General features: G+C 35.2%; 1 protein-coding gene across 1 annotated transcript in view; it reads left to right on the plus strand.

Annotated features, from left to right (window-relative positions):
* Nucleotides 1–17,001, plus strand: part of csmd3a (CUB and Sushi multiple domains 3a) — a 437,506-nt gene that overhangs the window by 26,469 nt on the left and 394,036 nt on the right. The window contains exon 2 of the mRNA XM_051721095.1: nt 1,930–2,152. Coding sequence (XP_051577055.1) covers nt 1,930–2,152 — 223 coding nt within the window. The remainder of the gene's footprint in view (nt 1–1,929; nt 2,153–17,001) is intronic.

A 17,001-nucleotide genomic window follows, 5' to 3' on the forward strand; every position in this document is an offset into this window, starting at 1 on the left:
TTTATTCATTTTAATACCCTATATATTTTGTATGTGTTGAAACTTGACACCGAGCGACGCACCCTGGAAAATGCACTGTTAGATCAGTTTCATGCCGAAGAGTTGCTAAGAAGTACGATTTTTTACATGGTGTTCTTTCTTGTAAATATAAACGAGTGTAAATGCCAGCATCATCATATATGTCTAAAGGATTCAAATCTGTCAAGCAAAACATGAGCTCACTGATGTAATTTAATCAGTCTGATTTTATATTCCAACCGTTACTCCTGGTTGGAGTCTGCCATAAATATTTAGTTTATATGTAGAATTCCGTTCTACATAAGTTTAATGGTGCAATGCTAAAACATTTAGTAGTGCGTAAATTGTGACTTAGTGCCCATTTACGCCACAACTAGGCTAAGTTGTAACTTACGTATAGCTGGTGCAACCGACCCTGTTGACTAGCTCAGTTTCATCAGACTTTAATAATGTTTAGCTTTCCAATCAGTTTATTCCTAAATACAGCAGGATGCGCGAATAGGTGCAAAACTTAAAAAGAAAGAGGACGATTTGGAAAACAGGTGTGATGGATTAAAATGCATACTCCTCTCTCTCTCTATTGCTTGGATGGAAGTAATTATTACGAGTGCCAATGGTGGGTCAAACAATAATTTGCGGACCCCCTGCGGTACCACCGTGGACCCCCTGAGGGTCGCAGACCCCCTGTTGAAGACCCTTGCTCTAGACTGTCATTTAAGGGTTAAACCTGTGCCCTGCCAAGTCACGTGACACAACAACATCACGTCGATTTCCGTGAAGTGCTTCTACAGGCGCAGAGCCAACAAAAATGCCTTTTGTAAGAAATCTCTTGAATTATTATTATTTTTTTTTTCATTGAAACCTGTTTGGGTGTAAAGAGTAGTGTCTCTAGTTTAGTTTGATATGCTGCTTTAAAAAATGATTACATTTTTCGCGCTTCAGCGTGCTGATAACATGATGCCCACATATGTGGATTTTGGGACATTATTCCCTTAAAAGTTTAAATAAAAGTTATTTTGAATAACTTTCATTTTAATATACATTTTGATATAGTTTATGTTGTTATCATTGTAAAATATGGTTCTATTCAGTAACATTAGGAAATGCATTCCTATATTTACTGTGCATTTTCACTACTGTACGAAAATGCACAATCAATGGATTCATCTAAAAGCTTTTTTTACATTTCACAACTTAGTCCTGCTGTCCATATATGTGGACATAATTTATTAGGAAAATTATTTGCTCTTTTTTTTTTTTTTTTTTGCTTGTTTATTTGGTGCTACTAGTTACAAATCAAGATGGGAAATGGAAAATGCGCACAGCAGTCACTCCCGGGTCTGAGGAGGTTAATACTAGGAATTAACAGGGCCAAAGATAGGGCTATAAAATGAATGTGAATAGCATAGACCTGATAATTTAGTCTTTGAAGAATCTGATTAGAAATGTTTGACTCCATATTCTCATACAAATGAGATTAAATCAACATGAAACAAAAATTGACCATACTTACATTCATAATTCACTTTCCTGATCTAAATATGTCCTAACTGATATGTTAAATATCTATTTCATTTCACTTTCATTTAATCTTTGCAAGCAAGAGAATTTGTTTTATCATTTTAAGTCAACAAGAAATCAAAATTTACCCTAATTACTTTTACTCCGCCTCCAAAACTCCTTTTCATCGTTTTTCCCCACTTCCTCCAAACACCTGGCTCGATTTTGGTACGTAACGGCCAATTTTCACAATCCAGTTGAATCCTGTTGGATAAATTCAAGTCATGCCCTCATTGAATATCCTGTTTCACTCAGAAATAATATAGAATACAAAAGTAAAATGGGTTGCAAACAGTGATTCATGTTGATATTTGTGGACTAATATTTCTCTATCTCTTTTTTTCCCCACAGGTTTCATTTTTACATGTGGTGGGACATTAAAAGGCAAAAATGGGACCATAGAAAGTCCAGGTTTTCCTCATGGATACCCCAATGGAGCGAACTGTACATGGGTTATTGTAGCAGAGGAGCGGAACAGAATTCATATAGTTTTTCAGTCCTTCGCTGTGGAGGAAGAATATGACTTTTTATCATTATATGATGGGTATCCACATCCTGCAAACTTCCGGACAAGGCAAGTACTGCTAATCTGGTATTCTAAGAGGCTCCTAAAGGGGGTATATATATAGTTTCAGGTCATCTTTAAAGCTGCAAAGTGTTATTTCTGGGTCACTAACGTCACCACAACAGAATTTGAAAATTAATGACTGTTTTTAAACAGTAATTGCTACACTACTCAGTGAACCTACATACTGTACTTCTTCCTACATTTCATGCACAGTTCACATTAATGAATTATAGACCCAATTACAGCCATTACACTGGGCCAAAACTTTTCTAAAGGCTTAAAAGCACACAAAATTAACCTGCACCAACACTCCTCTATTGAAAGAGTAAGACAATTATTGCAGCAAACCCCTCCATTAACTATGAAAGAAGCAGCAGACCACCTACTATCCATATAAATGAGAATGAGGCAGCTGCTGTTGATCAAAGTTCCCAATTCACTTGTGGCTATTATTATGATGGAAAGCATTTGTTTAATGTCCATCTGGGCTTTGAAGATTTTGTATCCAAAAACTGATGCTCGATTGGGTTAACAGATTGCATAAATTTTTTTTTTTTTTAAAAAACCATGCTGGTAGACAATCTAAGACCAGCTTAGGCTGGTTTAAGCTGTTTTATTCAGCAGGGTAGTGCAATATGTTTTTTTTTTTTTTTTTTTGCACTACCCTGCTGAATAAAACAGCTTAAACCAGCCTAAGCTGGTCTTAGATTGTCTACCAGCATGGTTGGTTTGTTTAGGGGGGTTTTGGACACTTTTTAGGTGGTCAGGAAATTTAACAAGCAAAAAAACAGCTTAAACCAGCTTAGACTGGTTTTAGCTGGGGTTTTTTTTTTTCAGCAGGACCATGATGTCATTTCCTCAGTGTATTCAAACTACAGTATTTAAAAAAAAAAAAAAAAAAAAAAAAAAAAGTTTAATTGGCAAATTCGTGAAAGAACCACACTGTACATTATCTTGAGGAGAGATCCATCAGAGAAGTTACAGTTACCATGGAAATGGAAACTGCGCCAAAAGAGCTCAGAAGTGACTGCCGACTCCCATGAAGCATTGCAAATGACATAATCAAGTCAATGCCCCTACACTCTCAAACTCCTTATATATGTACATATTTGAATATTTTGCAATACACATCAAATATATTGTATTTTTAGCTGATAACTGATGACTTTGGGAATAGTTTCATATTGTACTTTTGTTTTTGATTCAGTTTAGTCGATTGCAATGCTTTAAGTAATTTAGAAATTTAAGCTCACAGTCTTTAAAATTTGTATTTTTTCGGATACTTTTTTTTTGCTTCTAATCAAAGGTTGTCATGTTGTTATTCATCTTGGAGCTGGTTGCTTTGGTTCATGGCTCAGAATTTTTTATTGAAGATTAAAAAAAAAAAAAAAGCTTTTGGAGGAAATGAATAGGAAAATACTTCCCGAAAATACTGGACAGTCACATTGAGCACAATAAAAAGGCTATTGTCAGAAAAATGTATTTCTGCAAATATATATATATATATTTTTTCCAAATACTTTCATTTGTTATTTGTATTTGATGCCATATTTAGAAAATTAATGGAATTTTTTTTAATGCATATTATTCTTACGTGGGCTGGAACGAAGTGTGACATTGCAAAGCATTTTTTATCGGCAATTTATTTTTAAAGAAACTGTGGAGCAAGGACTAAAAACATAATATTTTTCATTTCGGTTTGTTCTGAGCAGAAACTGTATTGTTTCATTCCGGTTCTGGCAATCCACAGCCTACTTTCCAACTGGTAACCAATTAGAACGAAATAAAAGAACGGTTAATAACATTCTTTTTAAAATGACAGTACTCTGTGCTAAGGGTTGGTGATGTACCAGCTGCAGTGTTGCCAGATTTTCCAAGAAAAACAAGGGACCTGGTCTGGAAAAACACACTCAAAATAAGGGTCTAGGTCTCATTCAAAATAAGCGAAAATAAGCAATTAATTTTATTTCACATGTAGGAGAATTATCAGCATAGAATTCATAAAAAGAAATGTATACAGTAGCCTATATAAAATAATGTCTTTTCATTAAATGTATTCTTTATATTAAATATATCCCCAAAATATTTAAAATAATTCAAATATTAATCTGGCAAACTAAAATCAATTAATAGCCTAAATCTCTCTCTCCTGCATACACGTACACACGTCATCTTTTGCGGGCCAAATTATTTTAATTATTTAATAAATGTTTAATTATTTTATTGTATTATTTAATTAAATTATTTGTTTTAATCACAGATCTGCTTCTCAGTCAAAACCCGGCAGTATCAAATATTTTAGTGAAGACTTGGAAACAACTGAGAAATGTTCTTTTTACCTCTATATTTTTCCTTGCATCTGGATTAATCGCGCATGTATATGCAGTATCTACAAAAATGTCTTCAGCATGTCATGGAAGGCTACATACACAGCGTGCAATTAGGCAAAGAAATGTTTTCACGCCGGAACAATTGAAAGGGACTTTGTTCTTGTTTTCAGTTAAGTTTTGCAAAAATTCCGTTCGTTTTTTGGTTTTCGTTCCTTGAACCGATTTTAATCCCTGCTGTGGAGACTGTGAATCAGAATTGAGACAAACACTTTTCACAGTCAAATGAGTAGCAGAAAAACCTCATTTGAGAGTGATTACAACATTATTGTAACTTAAAAAACTGTTCCTATAATATTCCTTACATACTCAATATGATACTGTGAACTCTTTGCTTTCTATTGCATCTGCTTTGACCTCAATCAATACATAAAATAATTAACATTATTATTTTACCTTGAAGCAAATGTAAGTGTCCTAACTCGTTTTTTAAATATAGCATGTTAATTCGGGAATGAGGCCTAATGCATCTCAGCATGCAAATCACAAAGAGTAATTAAAGATTTGCAACAGATGAACTGGTACCTTGTGTCACTATTACAAATAGTTTTGCTTGTACAACATTTTTGATAATTTCTCTAAAATACAGTTTAAAACTACCAAAACGACTTCTATAGACTTACATTAGAAAAGAGCAAAAGATTGAAGCTAAGGTAGTAAAGTTTTTGAAGAGGAGCTTAGTGAAGGGTCAATTAAAATTTGACTTATTTTTTTTGATAATAACATAAATTAAGTCCCTTTTTGTTGTTTGAAATGAATTACCAATGGGCTTCATTTTTGTGGAGTGCAATGTTCGTGCAAATGGGCATGGGTGGGAGTGTTTGTGCTATCTGTGGGTGTATGTGCACAAACCATGGGTGTATTGTATGTTAATGAAGTGCAATTTGCTATTTTCCTGAGAAATAGGTCATTGCACTAAGACGTTTCAAAACCACGTCTGTTTTTAGTGCAATGTCTAATCTCAGTTCCTGCATTTGCAGATTGGAGATTCCAGGTGGTAATAAAGTTCATGTCAAAACTCTGAAAATAGTGGAACATGAAATTATGTCCATGACGATCATTGTTGTAGCTGTTTTATGAAAAAACTTTCTTTTGAGAAAATTAGATTTGAGTTAAACTGTCTTAAGGTTATGGTTTATTTTTCAATTATTATTATGTTTATATTTAAAATTGTATTTATGATCTAATTTGTATTGGTATTTTTCCACCTGTTTTTTCCAGCGATTCTTTTGTCACAACAAAAGGGGACGGTGGTAGAATTTGGAGGGAGTAAAATGTTTGGATTTGGTATGATTTTGTTGACCACTTCGTTATTTTGATTATGTTTTCATTTTGTTTGAAGTGTAATTTGAATTAAAAAATATTTTTTCAATAAATACATCAAATACATTTCAAAATCAAAATCAAGTGAAGTGTGTTCTGATACAATCACTATTGATACTATCCATGATTTGTGTGTCAGAAGATGAAAATGATTAATAATACTTACATTCTCTATAATTTAATGGAGCGAAAATCCAAATCCTAATGAGAGCCACATTTTCCAAGTGTATAAAAGTAGTGTGTCACTCTCATAGAAATATGTCTGACATTCAACAAGGATGCAGTTAATGCACAAAAGAACGCAAGTCCATATTTCTGTTCTTCTAATTCATTGCATATAGCCCATTTAAACTACCAACCTTTTATGAATGTGCTGTCTTAATTTATACCGCTGGTGCTTGACAGGGTTATGACTATATAATAGGACACAGATGGTGCCGGAGAAGAACCTCAGAATTAAATTGCACTTGACCCAGCCCATTAGCGCTTTGCCAAACCCACTTGCGCTTAGACTTAGCGCATGCTTGCACGAAAATACCAAAACTTCATGGCCATGCCCATTCACTTTGCATGTATGTCTTATAGCATAGCGCTGTGCTTAGTACTAGCGCTCTTAAAATAGAGCCTTTTCAAATTGGAGTTTTGTGGATTTGTGCATGTCTTTTAGCTTTGAAGCAATCTAGATGCTAGTTGACAAAGTTAGCATAAATATCTTTTAGCATATATAAACATTTGAAATATAAAACCTCTTCTAGGAAAACAAAAATATTGAAAATATTGATTGTGTCCATTTTTTTGTTCAGTGAAAGCTTTCTAGAATGAACATTTTTTTGATTTTAGGAGCCACTCATCGGATTACTTTTGGTCAGTGACTTGAAATGTTCTTTTTAATAGACCTTTAGAATTAATACAGCAATCTTCACAAACACATTGTGGAATAAAAACAAGTACATTATTATCTCAGCTGTAAGTAAATCAATAGTTTATTCTCCTCTTTGTGCGGGCACTGCACTTCATTATGCAGTTATTAAAGCATTAATCTTGCAATATGCGAAAGCACCATACCATTTTCTTATGCTGAATATTATTACTTGAACATTTATGAGGATTTGGAAAGTGTTTCATTTTGAGACTGACAAAAGATAAAATAACAGCAAACAGTTGTTTCATTACCATGAAGTAATGGATGTTCGCGTGTTAGAATACGAGTAGAAAAACTTAGAGCCAAAGAGAATCATATTTCCTTCCGGAACAAGCAGAATCTGTCATTATCGAGTCATGAGAACTTGTCAGTACAGTATATTATGTTCTTTTGACCAATCTGTTGTCTCCATGAGAACTTATTGTGTCCCTTTGAGTGGTAGCCCCATTATGTCTACTTCTGTTGCTTGAGGCTTGGTTCAAGGCAGTGTTTCTTGGAGTATACAGGGTTGCCTGAGTCTATCAAGAAATGTCAAGACAAAACTCGAATAGTTCACCCAAAAAATGAAAATTATTTTATTTTTTACTTAGTTTCAAGCCGTTCCAAACCCATATGCTGTTATTTTTTTCTTCATGGAACTTAACTTAAAATGGAGAACTTCTGAAGAATCTTCACACAGCTCTTTTACAGGCATTGACATTTAATGTTGACCAGTGTTATTGAGAAGTGAACTAAAAGTAGAGTCATACTAACTTAACTGCATTTTTTAGTAGCGTGACAGTAGTTTAGCCATTTGCGCAATAGTAAACCATGTAGCGCTGGGAAATCAAAATTATTAAGGGGAACCAGTTCTTTGAGAGCACTTTACAATAAGGTTTCATTTGTTAACATTAGTTAGTGCATTAGGTATCATGAACTAACAAACAACAATAGATTTTTTACAGCGATTATTAATCTGGTTTATTAATGTGGTTAAATTTATGTCTTCCGAAGTGATATGATTGGTGTGGGTGAGAAACAGATCAATATTCAAGTCCTTTTTTTTTTTTTTTACCAGAAATCTCCACTTTGACTTCCCTATCAAAATGTGAAAGAATGTGAAAGAGAAGTTATGTGCTTTTTGGACCTTCAAAGGACTGGTCACCATTCACTTGCATTGTATAGACCTACATAGCTGAGATATTCTTCTAAAAATCTTCGTTTGTGTTCTGCAGATGAAAGAAAGTCATACAGATCTGGGATGGCATGAGGGTTAGTAAAAGATGAGAGAATTTTCATTTTTGGGAGAACTATTCCTTTAACATCATCACTCAAGAGGTTAAAACGTCTTTATTTACAGCCACTTGTTGGATAGCAGGAAACTGAGAAAAGAATGAATGAATCATACTCAATTTATCCTTATCAATGGCAATCAACGGATCTGGTTGACACAATACAAAGCGGTTTTTCATTCTGTTTTCAGCTGTATCACTTCATCTTCTCAAATATCATGTTTTGTAGCTTTTTTGAACTTTAACACAATTTTCTGTATCACTAACAACAACTTATTTTAAAGGGATAAAACACACACACGCATACACACACACACACACACACACACACACACACACATGCAGGCATGCACACACACACACACGCATGCAGGCACGCACACACACACTCACACACACACACACATGCATGCAGGCACACACACACACACACACACACACACACATGCGCACACACACACACACACACGTTGGTGCGGCAATCCTTATGAGGACTCTCCATAGACATAATGATTTTTATACTGTATGAATTATAGATTCTATCCCCTAACCCTAACCCTAACCCACCCCTAAACCTAACCCTCACGAAAAAACTTTTTTACATTTGAATAAAAACATAGTTTAGTATGTTTTTTAAGCGATTTGAATGATGGGGACACTAGAAATGTCCTCATAAACCACATTTATAGCATAATACCCTTGTAATTACCAGTTTATAACTTAAAAAAAAGTCCTCATAAACCACCCAAACCATAATTTCCCTGAACATTTTATAAATCTGTGCCATTTCATTTATGTATGTAGCCTACATTTGATATCTTGATATGATATAGAAAATGTTTACATTTTCAATAATTAAAAATGTCTTTTCATTGAAGTAACAAAGCGAGTGCTGTAACAACCATTATAACAAGGGTGGGGGAAAATGTACACAAAACATTTTTAGAAAATGAAACATTATATTTATATATTTTTTAGGAAATTATATATGATTAGCCTATATTTGAAGTTTCGGAAATAGTAGGCGGCCACCTAATTGACACATTTAAGACCCACCAGAAGCCTCTGTCAACCAGTTGGTTTGGCAGTGAACAGAACCAGCTCACAAGCGGTTAACAGTACAGGCCATCACCTATTGCTTTTCAGGGCTACAGGGCAAACAATGTCAAGTTAATGAAGGTTTTTTACTTTTAAAAACATGATTGCATTGCTGATAATGGAAGTAATTATGCTACATCATAGCTTTGTCATGGAGAGTAGCATGTGATTTACTTTTGTATTAAAAATGTTGATTTCTCGGGAGCCTGGGTAGCTCAGCCAGTATTGACGCTGACTACCACCACTGGAGTTCGTGAGTTCGAATCCCAAGGAATGAGTGACTCCAGCCAGGTCTCCTAAGCAACCAAATTGGCCCGCTTGCTAGAGAGGGTAGAGTTACATGGGGTAACCTCCTCATGGTCGCTATAATGTGGTTCGGTCTCGGTGGGGCGCGTGGTGAGATGTGCGTGGATGCCGCGGTGGATGGCGTGAAGCCTCCACATGCGCTATGTCTCCACGGTATCGCGCTCAACAAGCCACGTGATAAGATGCACGGATTGACGGTCTCAGACACGGAGGCAACTGAGATTCGTCCTCCACCACCTGGATTGAGGCGAGTCACTACACCACCACGAGGACTTAGAGTGTATTGGGAATTGAGCATTCCAAAAAAAAAAAAAAAAAAAAAGAATTGTCAATTTCTCACCATCAGTCCATTGCATGAGAGCGCGCACTCTCGCTCTCCTTCTCACACACACACATATATGCAGCGTGCACAGAGAGAGAGAGAACACTCTGATCTAACTGAGGTAAGAAAATTGCACTGAAGCCATAGACACAAGTTTGGTTTAAAGGAAAATTGACACACTTGGTTTAAGTTGTGTTCTTGTTTTTTTGTTTTTTTTATTAAATGGCGGACAACATTTGGAATCATCCGTTTTTTTAAATCAATAATGACGAACATATTTTCGTATGCAATCTCTACAGTCTCTCACAAACCCCCAGGGGATCGTGAACCCCCGTTTAGGAAACCCTGCATGACTTGTAAGGTGATACATTTTAACATTTGCATTACATAACAAACTAAATTTAAAAGCTTGATCAAATATGATAAAATTGCGCGGTAGCTCAACTGATAGAGCAGTGCACATGCAATGCAAAGGTCCGGGGTATGTGTCCTAAAGGGCACACGAGTCGACGTGTTAGCCAGAAGTATCATAGAAGCAACACAAAATGACGTGTTTGTTTAAGCAATTGTGTTTTTCATCTTCCATTTGCTTTTTATCAATATCGGTTATGTTTAGGTGTAAGTTTTAGGGAAGGGAGGTAGGTTTTGTTGACTTTAACTAAATAGAAAATTAACTTTAAAAACCGAAATATTTTTGGACAAAATTTAGCTAAACTTTAGCGCCATTTAGTGGAAATTTCATCTCAGTACTGCCCGCGATTCAAGTAACAAGCCACGCAACAGCATTTTGCAGAAATTTCGCCAGAGTCACGTTTTTGTCATGAAATCAAGCTCCATTAAGTTTGGACAGTCACTGAAACATACAATAACAGCTTAATGACTTCATCTAAACTTCATCTACTTCAACTTGTTTACGAATCGTCCAATAACTGGTTGCAACTCAATTTAGTAGAACATTTTACAAGGGGGGCGTTGATCAATTTCAATAATCAGACTCAATAAATGATGGAGAACCTTTGTCAAATAACTTTTTTAAAAGTATAAATTAGTAAGTAATTTATTTAAAAATGAAGTCCAGTTCTGATTAATAAAATGAAATAATTTGCTCTCTTTGTATGAATAAATATACAGGTGCATCTCAATAAATTAGAATGTCGTGGAAAAGTTCATTTATTTCAGTAATTCAACTCAAATTGTGAAACTCGTGTATTAAATAAATTCAATGCACACAGACTGAAGTAGTTTAAGTCTTTGGTTCTTTTAACTGTGATGATTTTGGCTCACATTTAACAAAAACCCACCAATTCACTATCTCAACAAATTAGAATACATCATAAGACCAATAAAAAAAACATTTTTAGTGAATTGTTGGCCTTCTGGAAAGTATGTTCATTTACTGTATATGTACTCAATACTTGGTAGGGGCTCCTTTTGCTTTAATTACTGCCTCAATTCGGCGTGGCATGGAGGTGATCAGTTTGTGGCACTGCTGAGGTGGTATGGAAGCCCAGGTTTCTTTGACAGTGGCCTTCAGCTCATCTGCATTTTTTGGTCTCTTGTTTCTCATTTTCCTCTTGACAATACCCCATAGATTCTCTATGGAGTTCAGGTCTGGTGAGTTTGCTGGTCAGTCAAGCACACCAACACCATGGTCATTTAACCAACTTTTGGTGCTTTTGGCAGTGTGGGCAGGTGCCAAATCCTGCTGGAAAATGAAATCAGCATCTTTAAAAAGCTGGTCAGCAGAAGGAAGCATGAAGTGCTCCACAATTTCTTGCTAAACGGGTGCAGTGACTTTGGTTTTCAAAAAACACAATGGACCAACATCAGCAGATGACATTGAACCCCAAATCATCACAGACTGTGGAAACTTAACACTGGACTTCAAGCAACTTGGGCTATGAGCTTCTCCACCCTTCCTGCAGACTCTAGGACCTTGGTTTCCAAATGAAATACAAAACTTGCTCTCATCTGAAAAGAGGACTTTGGACCACTGGGCAACAGTCCAGTTCTTCTCCTTAGCCCAGGTAAGACACCTCTGACGTTCAGGAGTGACTTAACAAGAGGAATACGACAACTGTAGCCAAATTCCTTGACATGTCTGTGTGTGGTGGCTCTTGATGCCTTGACCCCAGCCTCAGTCCATTCCTTGTGAAGTTCTCCCAAATTCTTGAATCAATTTTGCTTGACAATCCTCATAAGGCTGCGGTTCTCTCGGTTGGTTGTGCATCTTTTTTTCCCACACTTTTTCCTTCCACTCAACTTTCTGTTAACATGCTTGGATACAGCACTCTGTGAACAGCCAGCTTCTTTGGCAATGAATGTTTGTGGCTTACCCTCCTTGTGAAGGGTGTCAATGATTGTCTTCTGGACAACTGTCAGATCAGCAGTCTTCCCCATGATTGTGTAGCCTAGTGAACCAAACTGAGAGACCATTTTGAAGGCTCAGGAAACCTTTGCAGGTGTTTTGAGTTGATTAGCTGATTGGCATGTCACCATATTCTAATTTTTTGAGATAGTGAATTGGTGGGTTTTTGTTAAATGTGAGCCAAAATCATCACAATTAAAAGAATCAAAGACTTAAACTACTTCAGTCTGTGTGCATTGAATATATTTAATACACGAGTTTCACAATTTGAGTTGAATTACTGAAATAAATGAACTTTTCCACGACATTCTAATTTATTGAGATGCACCTGTAATTATCAAAGCTCAACTTAATCTCCCATTAATCAGGGTGATCTCATTTACATTCATAGGTATTAATATGTAAAGAGTACACACATTTTTGTACATTTGGAGAGACACTGAAACGCACAATTTCAACATATTGACAGTATCTAAAACATATGACTGAAAATTATACCATCAAAGCTTAGCAAGTATTTTACCTTTATGCATTTGGCAGAAATGTAAAATACTAAGTATGAAATGTAAGTATGAAATGTATGGGGAACACCATCGATGTTACGGTGTAATATTAGCATGTGTGCTGTCACTATGGTTCATATTTTCTCTTTAGAAATCACATAAAACAGAAAGAAAATGTTATATGTCAAAACTGCAACAAATAAATGTGACACCATTAAATAAATTTTTTTAAAGACAATAAAACCAAAGTCTCTAAAGTTGATAATACATAAAAATGTGTACATTTTAGATGCTGTTAATACATAAATATTGTGCGTTTTAGGGTCTATCCAAACGTACGCAAATGTATGCATGCTAGAAGCACACTTTACATACTAAATGTGAATAGTAAAGGACGTTGCATTAATCTGTATTTGACTACTGCCCTGAATCTCTGAGGCAGACAGGTAAGATACATTTCCTAAAATGCTCCACGAGAGACAAATGCATTACTCACGCTCACATTGAATTAATTTATCAGGTCAGGAAAAGTGTCGCTCAGCCATTTCTCATGCAAGATTATTTGCGAGTGGTTTGAGGAGGTGTCACGAAAAGTGACGTTCTTATCGTAGCTGCCGGTTAGGAAAAGGACAGAATGCTATTTTTCATTTTGACTCTTATCTTCAAGATGTTTTGGAGTTCAGCCTCAGTATATTGTTCATTTGTGGTACACAAAGGAACAGTTCAACCAAAATATTCTGACATAATTTATTAATTTAGTCTTATAAAACCTGTATGATTTTCTTCCGTAGAACACAGAAGGAGTTATTAATAGAGGAATGCTGCAATCCAAGATGCTCTTTTACATACAATGAAAGTGAATGGTGACCACGGCTGTCAAGCAAGATATTTAGTGAATACCGACTTATATTAAGTCTGTTTCTCATCCAAAGCTATCACATGACTTTTGAAGACTTGCAATATAGAGCACAAGTCGTACAGACTACTTTTATGGTGCTTTTTTAAAAGCTTTTTTGACAGCCCCTGGTCACCATCCACTTTCATTGTAAGGAAGAGTGCTGCTTGGATGTTCTGCTAGCATATTTTGTGTTCCACAAAAGAAAGAAAATCATACAGATTTAACAACATTATGAGATATTGTGCTTGCCAGAGTATGACATTTAGTTTAAATAAATATTAAGGTCAAAACAAACCATTAATTAATTAGATTTTAAGTTTTCTGAGCAACAACAAAATTAACTAACCATCACACTTTAATAAAAGCATTTTCTGTCTCTAATCTGACTGATCAAACAAGAAATTATCTTTTAATTGATGATATCAAACATCAAAATTCTGGACCCTCTGCATATTTTCCTTCAGTCTGGGCCACTTTGACTGTGTGATGTTGAGGAAATGCTATTTTGGGGCGGCACGTTCTACTAGGGAAAAATGACAAATTGCGATGTCAGGCAGAGGTTGGATAAGTTACGTGTCAAAAGCGTGTGCTTCAATTGCTTTGATAAATGGATTTTTCCAGAATGTGTTCAAACAGAGGGTCGTCAGAGGAAAGCTAAATATTTCCGTATTCCGTAGAATCTAAAGAAGTTACACTTTTTTCTGTTATTTCCTCAAACGTTGTCTTCCAAGGCTTTCAGAAAAAAATATTTGCTGTTAAGGGGAAAGTTGACCCAAAAATAATGGAAATTTTGTTATCATTTACTCACTCTCATGTTGTCCCAAACCTGTATGACTTTTGTTAGAATGTTAGCATCAGTCACCATTCACTTTCTTTGAATGGAAAAAGATGCAATGAAAGTGAATGGTGACTGAGCCTTATACACTATCTAATGTCTCCTTTTGCGTTCCACTGCAGAAAGAAAGTGTGCTTGGAACAACATGAGAGTGAAAAAATAATGACAGATTTTTTTTGTGTGTGTGGGGTGGGGGTGTTGTGTGGTTTACGAGGACCTTTTTTTAGGTTACAAACTGGTAATTACAAGGGTATTATGCTATAAATGTGGTTTATGAGGACATTTCTAGTGTCCCCATAATTTAAATAGCTTAAAAAAACATACTAAACAATGCTATTTTGAAAATGTAAAAATGCAGAACGTTTTTTGTGAGGGTTAGGTTTAGGGGATAAAATCTATAGTTCATACAGTATAAAAATCAATATGTCTATGGAGAGTCCTCATAAGGATAGCCGCACCAACATGTGTGTGTGTGTGTGTGTGTGTGTGTGTGTGTGTGTGTGTGTGTGTGTGTGTGTGTGTGTGTGTGCATTTTAGCCTACTACTGGGAATATAGTGTAATCTCTGATTGGGATAAAAATAGCAATGATAAATTAAATGAAATGAAATATATAAATATTATAAGAAAAGAACAATAGATGTAATAAAGGTTCATTCAAATATAACAATAATACAAAAGATAAAGTGCAAAGATGTAACATTAATTATATTTTGAATGGTTAACATTACTTAAAATATCAGAGGGTACTTGAAATAGGTCATTTAGGAACCCCGTTTGATTTTTGGGAACCCCTGCGCTATAGTAAAAGTGTTTCAGTGTCATAAGATAACATTATGTGAAGAACAGGGTGAAAAGTAAGTGTTTATGAACTGATAATATGCTGTTTTACTCTTTTTTGTGTGTAAGGGAGTGCAATCAATTGTTGTAGCGTCTTAGTAGAAAATGCTGTGATATGTACAACCACGTAAAGTCATTATGTAAAAATGTACAGTAGGATAGTAACATGATTCTTTACTTTCTGTATGAAAACCTATGAATGCAAATGAGGTCACCTTAATTAATGGCAAAGAAATAAACATCAAGGAGAAGCTTTATTCTAACAAAGTCTATTTGGTGAGACGGTGTTCTGTATGCAAGGCCAATCGGAGCATAGTTATTTACTCAACCTTCAGAGCACACCGTGCTAATTGGATAACGCAGTGCGGTCAGATGTGAATGCAGTGTTTGAGTAATTGGCCTGTCTTGAGTTCGCCTAAATAGTGTCTGCCCAGTCATTTAACTTTGAAGTGTCTTCAGTACTACGACACACACATACAGCACTTATCATTTCTTGCAGTCTAAAAGGGAAATTGGTCAACTTTGCTTAATGTGCAGTACAGTGTCATCTTGAAATCATATGCAAAAATAGAGAAGCCCTTAGACTCTCTGGACAGTGCAATCATTGTTGATGAAAGATATATTAGCTCAATGACTCTGCCTACTGGAGCCATTTGCAGTAAATGGATGGAAAAGCTTACTGAGGTCATAATACTTTGATTTAAAGGACCTGTTCACCCCAAAAAAAAAAAAAAAAAAAAAAAAAGGAAGATTCTGTTTGCTCACCCTCATGCCATTCCAAACCTTATGCAAGAATGTATGCACTTCTCTTTCCCATACAAAGTTTCTCTAACAGTATCATTTTGGGTAGAAAACAGATACGCTGTGGACTTAATACAAAAAATACTTAATACAAAATAAATATGTTCCAGATATTTCAATAATTTGTTTTGTACAATGATAAAAGCCAAGTAAAAGCCAATAATTTAATTTTGAACATATTTAGTCATTAAGTAGACAAAATGTGTCCAACATTTATTTATTGGCTTTCATTTGTCATTTTGCTTATTAAGTAATTTATTTTTATTTTTAGAAATTATAATAATACTAAAATAATTCATTTTTGGCTTTAGTAAAATGACAAATGAAAGCCAATAAATAAATTTTAGAAACAAAATGTTGTCTTTATAATATAACACTGTCATTCACACAATTTAAATTGGTATTTATAGATGACAAAATACAGTGTATAGCTACTTTTCTATTTTTGGAAGGGGGTCTTGAAAGGAAATTATCATATTTTGGTGTCCATCGCATAAAAAAGTAAAAATATTTTAAAGGTGCTGTAATCATTTTTTTTCTTGGAAATGTATGCAAAAAATGTTACTACTCCCTGAAAAATATGAATGAAATAAGTGTCCTGAGATATATTTGATGGCAAACAAAAAAAGTGTCCACGGGCCGCTGTCTCTGATGCTTTCTGTCTGTCAATCATTTTGCGTGTTCTCATAGTATTGTAGTTGCAGCAAAATATTGAGGCATAATGGCATTTTTATGCCATGCTGTTCATAACAGTTGTCAGTTGAGGGCACTATTTTGCTTCTGTAGTTTTTGTTGACCGTTTCAGCTTGTGTCGGTCTCAAAAAAGCTCATTTGGTATCTTTGGAGCACTGGGTTTTGGAAAGTGGGGGCATGGCTAATCCAACGGCTCAGCTTGTCAAAATTCTAGAACGGATATTTCGCTTACAGAACCTTTAAATTGTTATTAGCTGAAAATCTTCCCAAGCTTGTATTCAAATTCAAAT

The sequence above is a fragment of the Myxocyprinus asiaticus genome, chromosome 16, assembly GCF_019703515.2.
Source record: "Myxocyprinus asiaticus isolate MX2 ecotype Aquarium Trade chromosome 16, UBuf_Myxa_2, whole genome shotgun sequence".
In the NCBI taxonomy this organism is placed as follows: Eukaryota; Metazoa; Chordata; class Actinopteri; order Cypriniformes; family Catostomidae; genus Myxocyprinus; species Myxocyprinus asiaticus.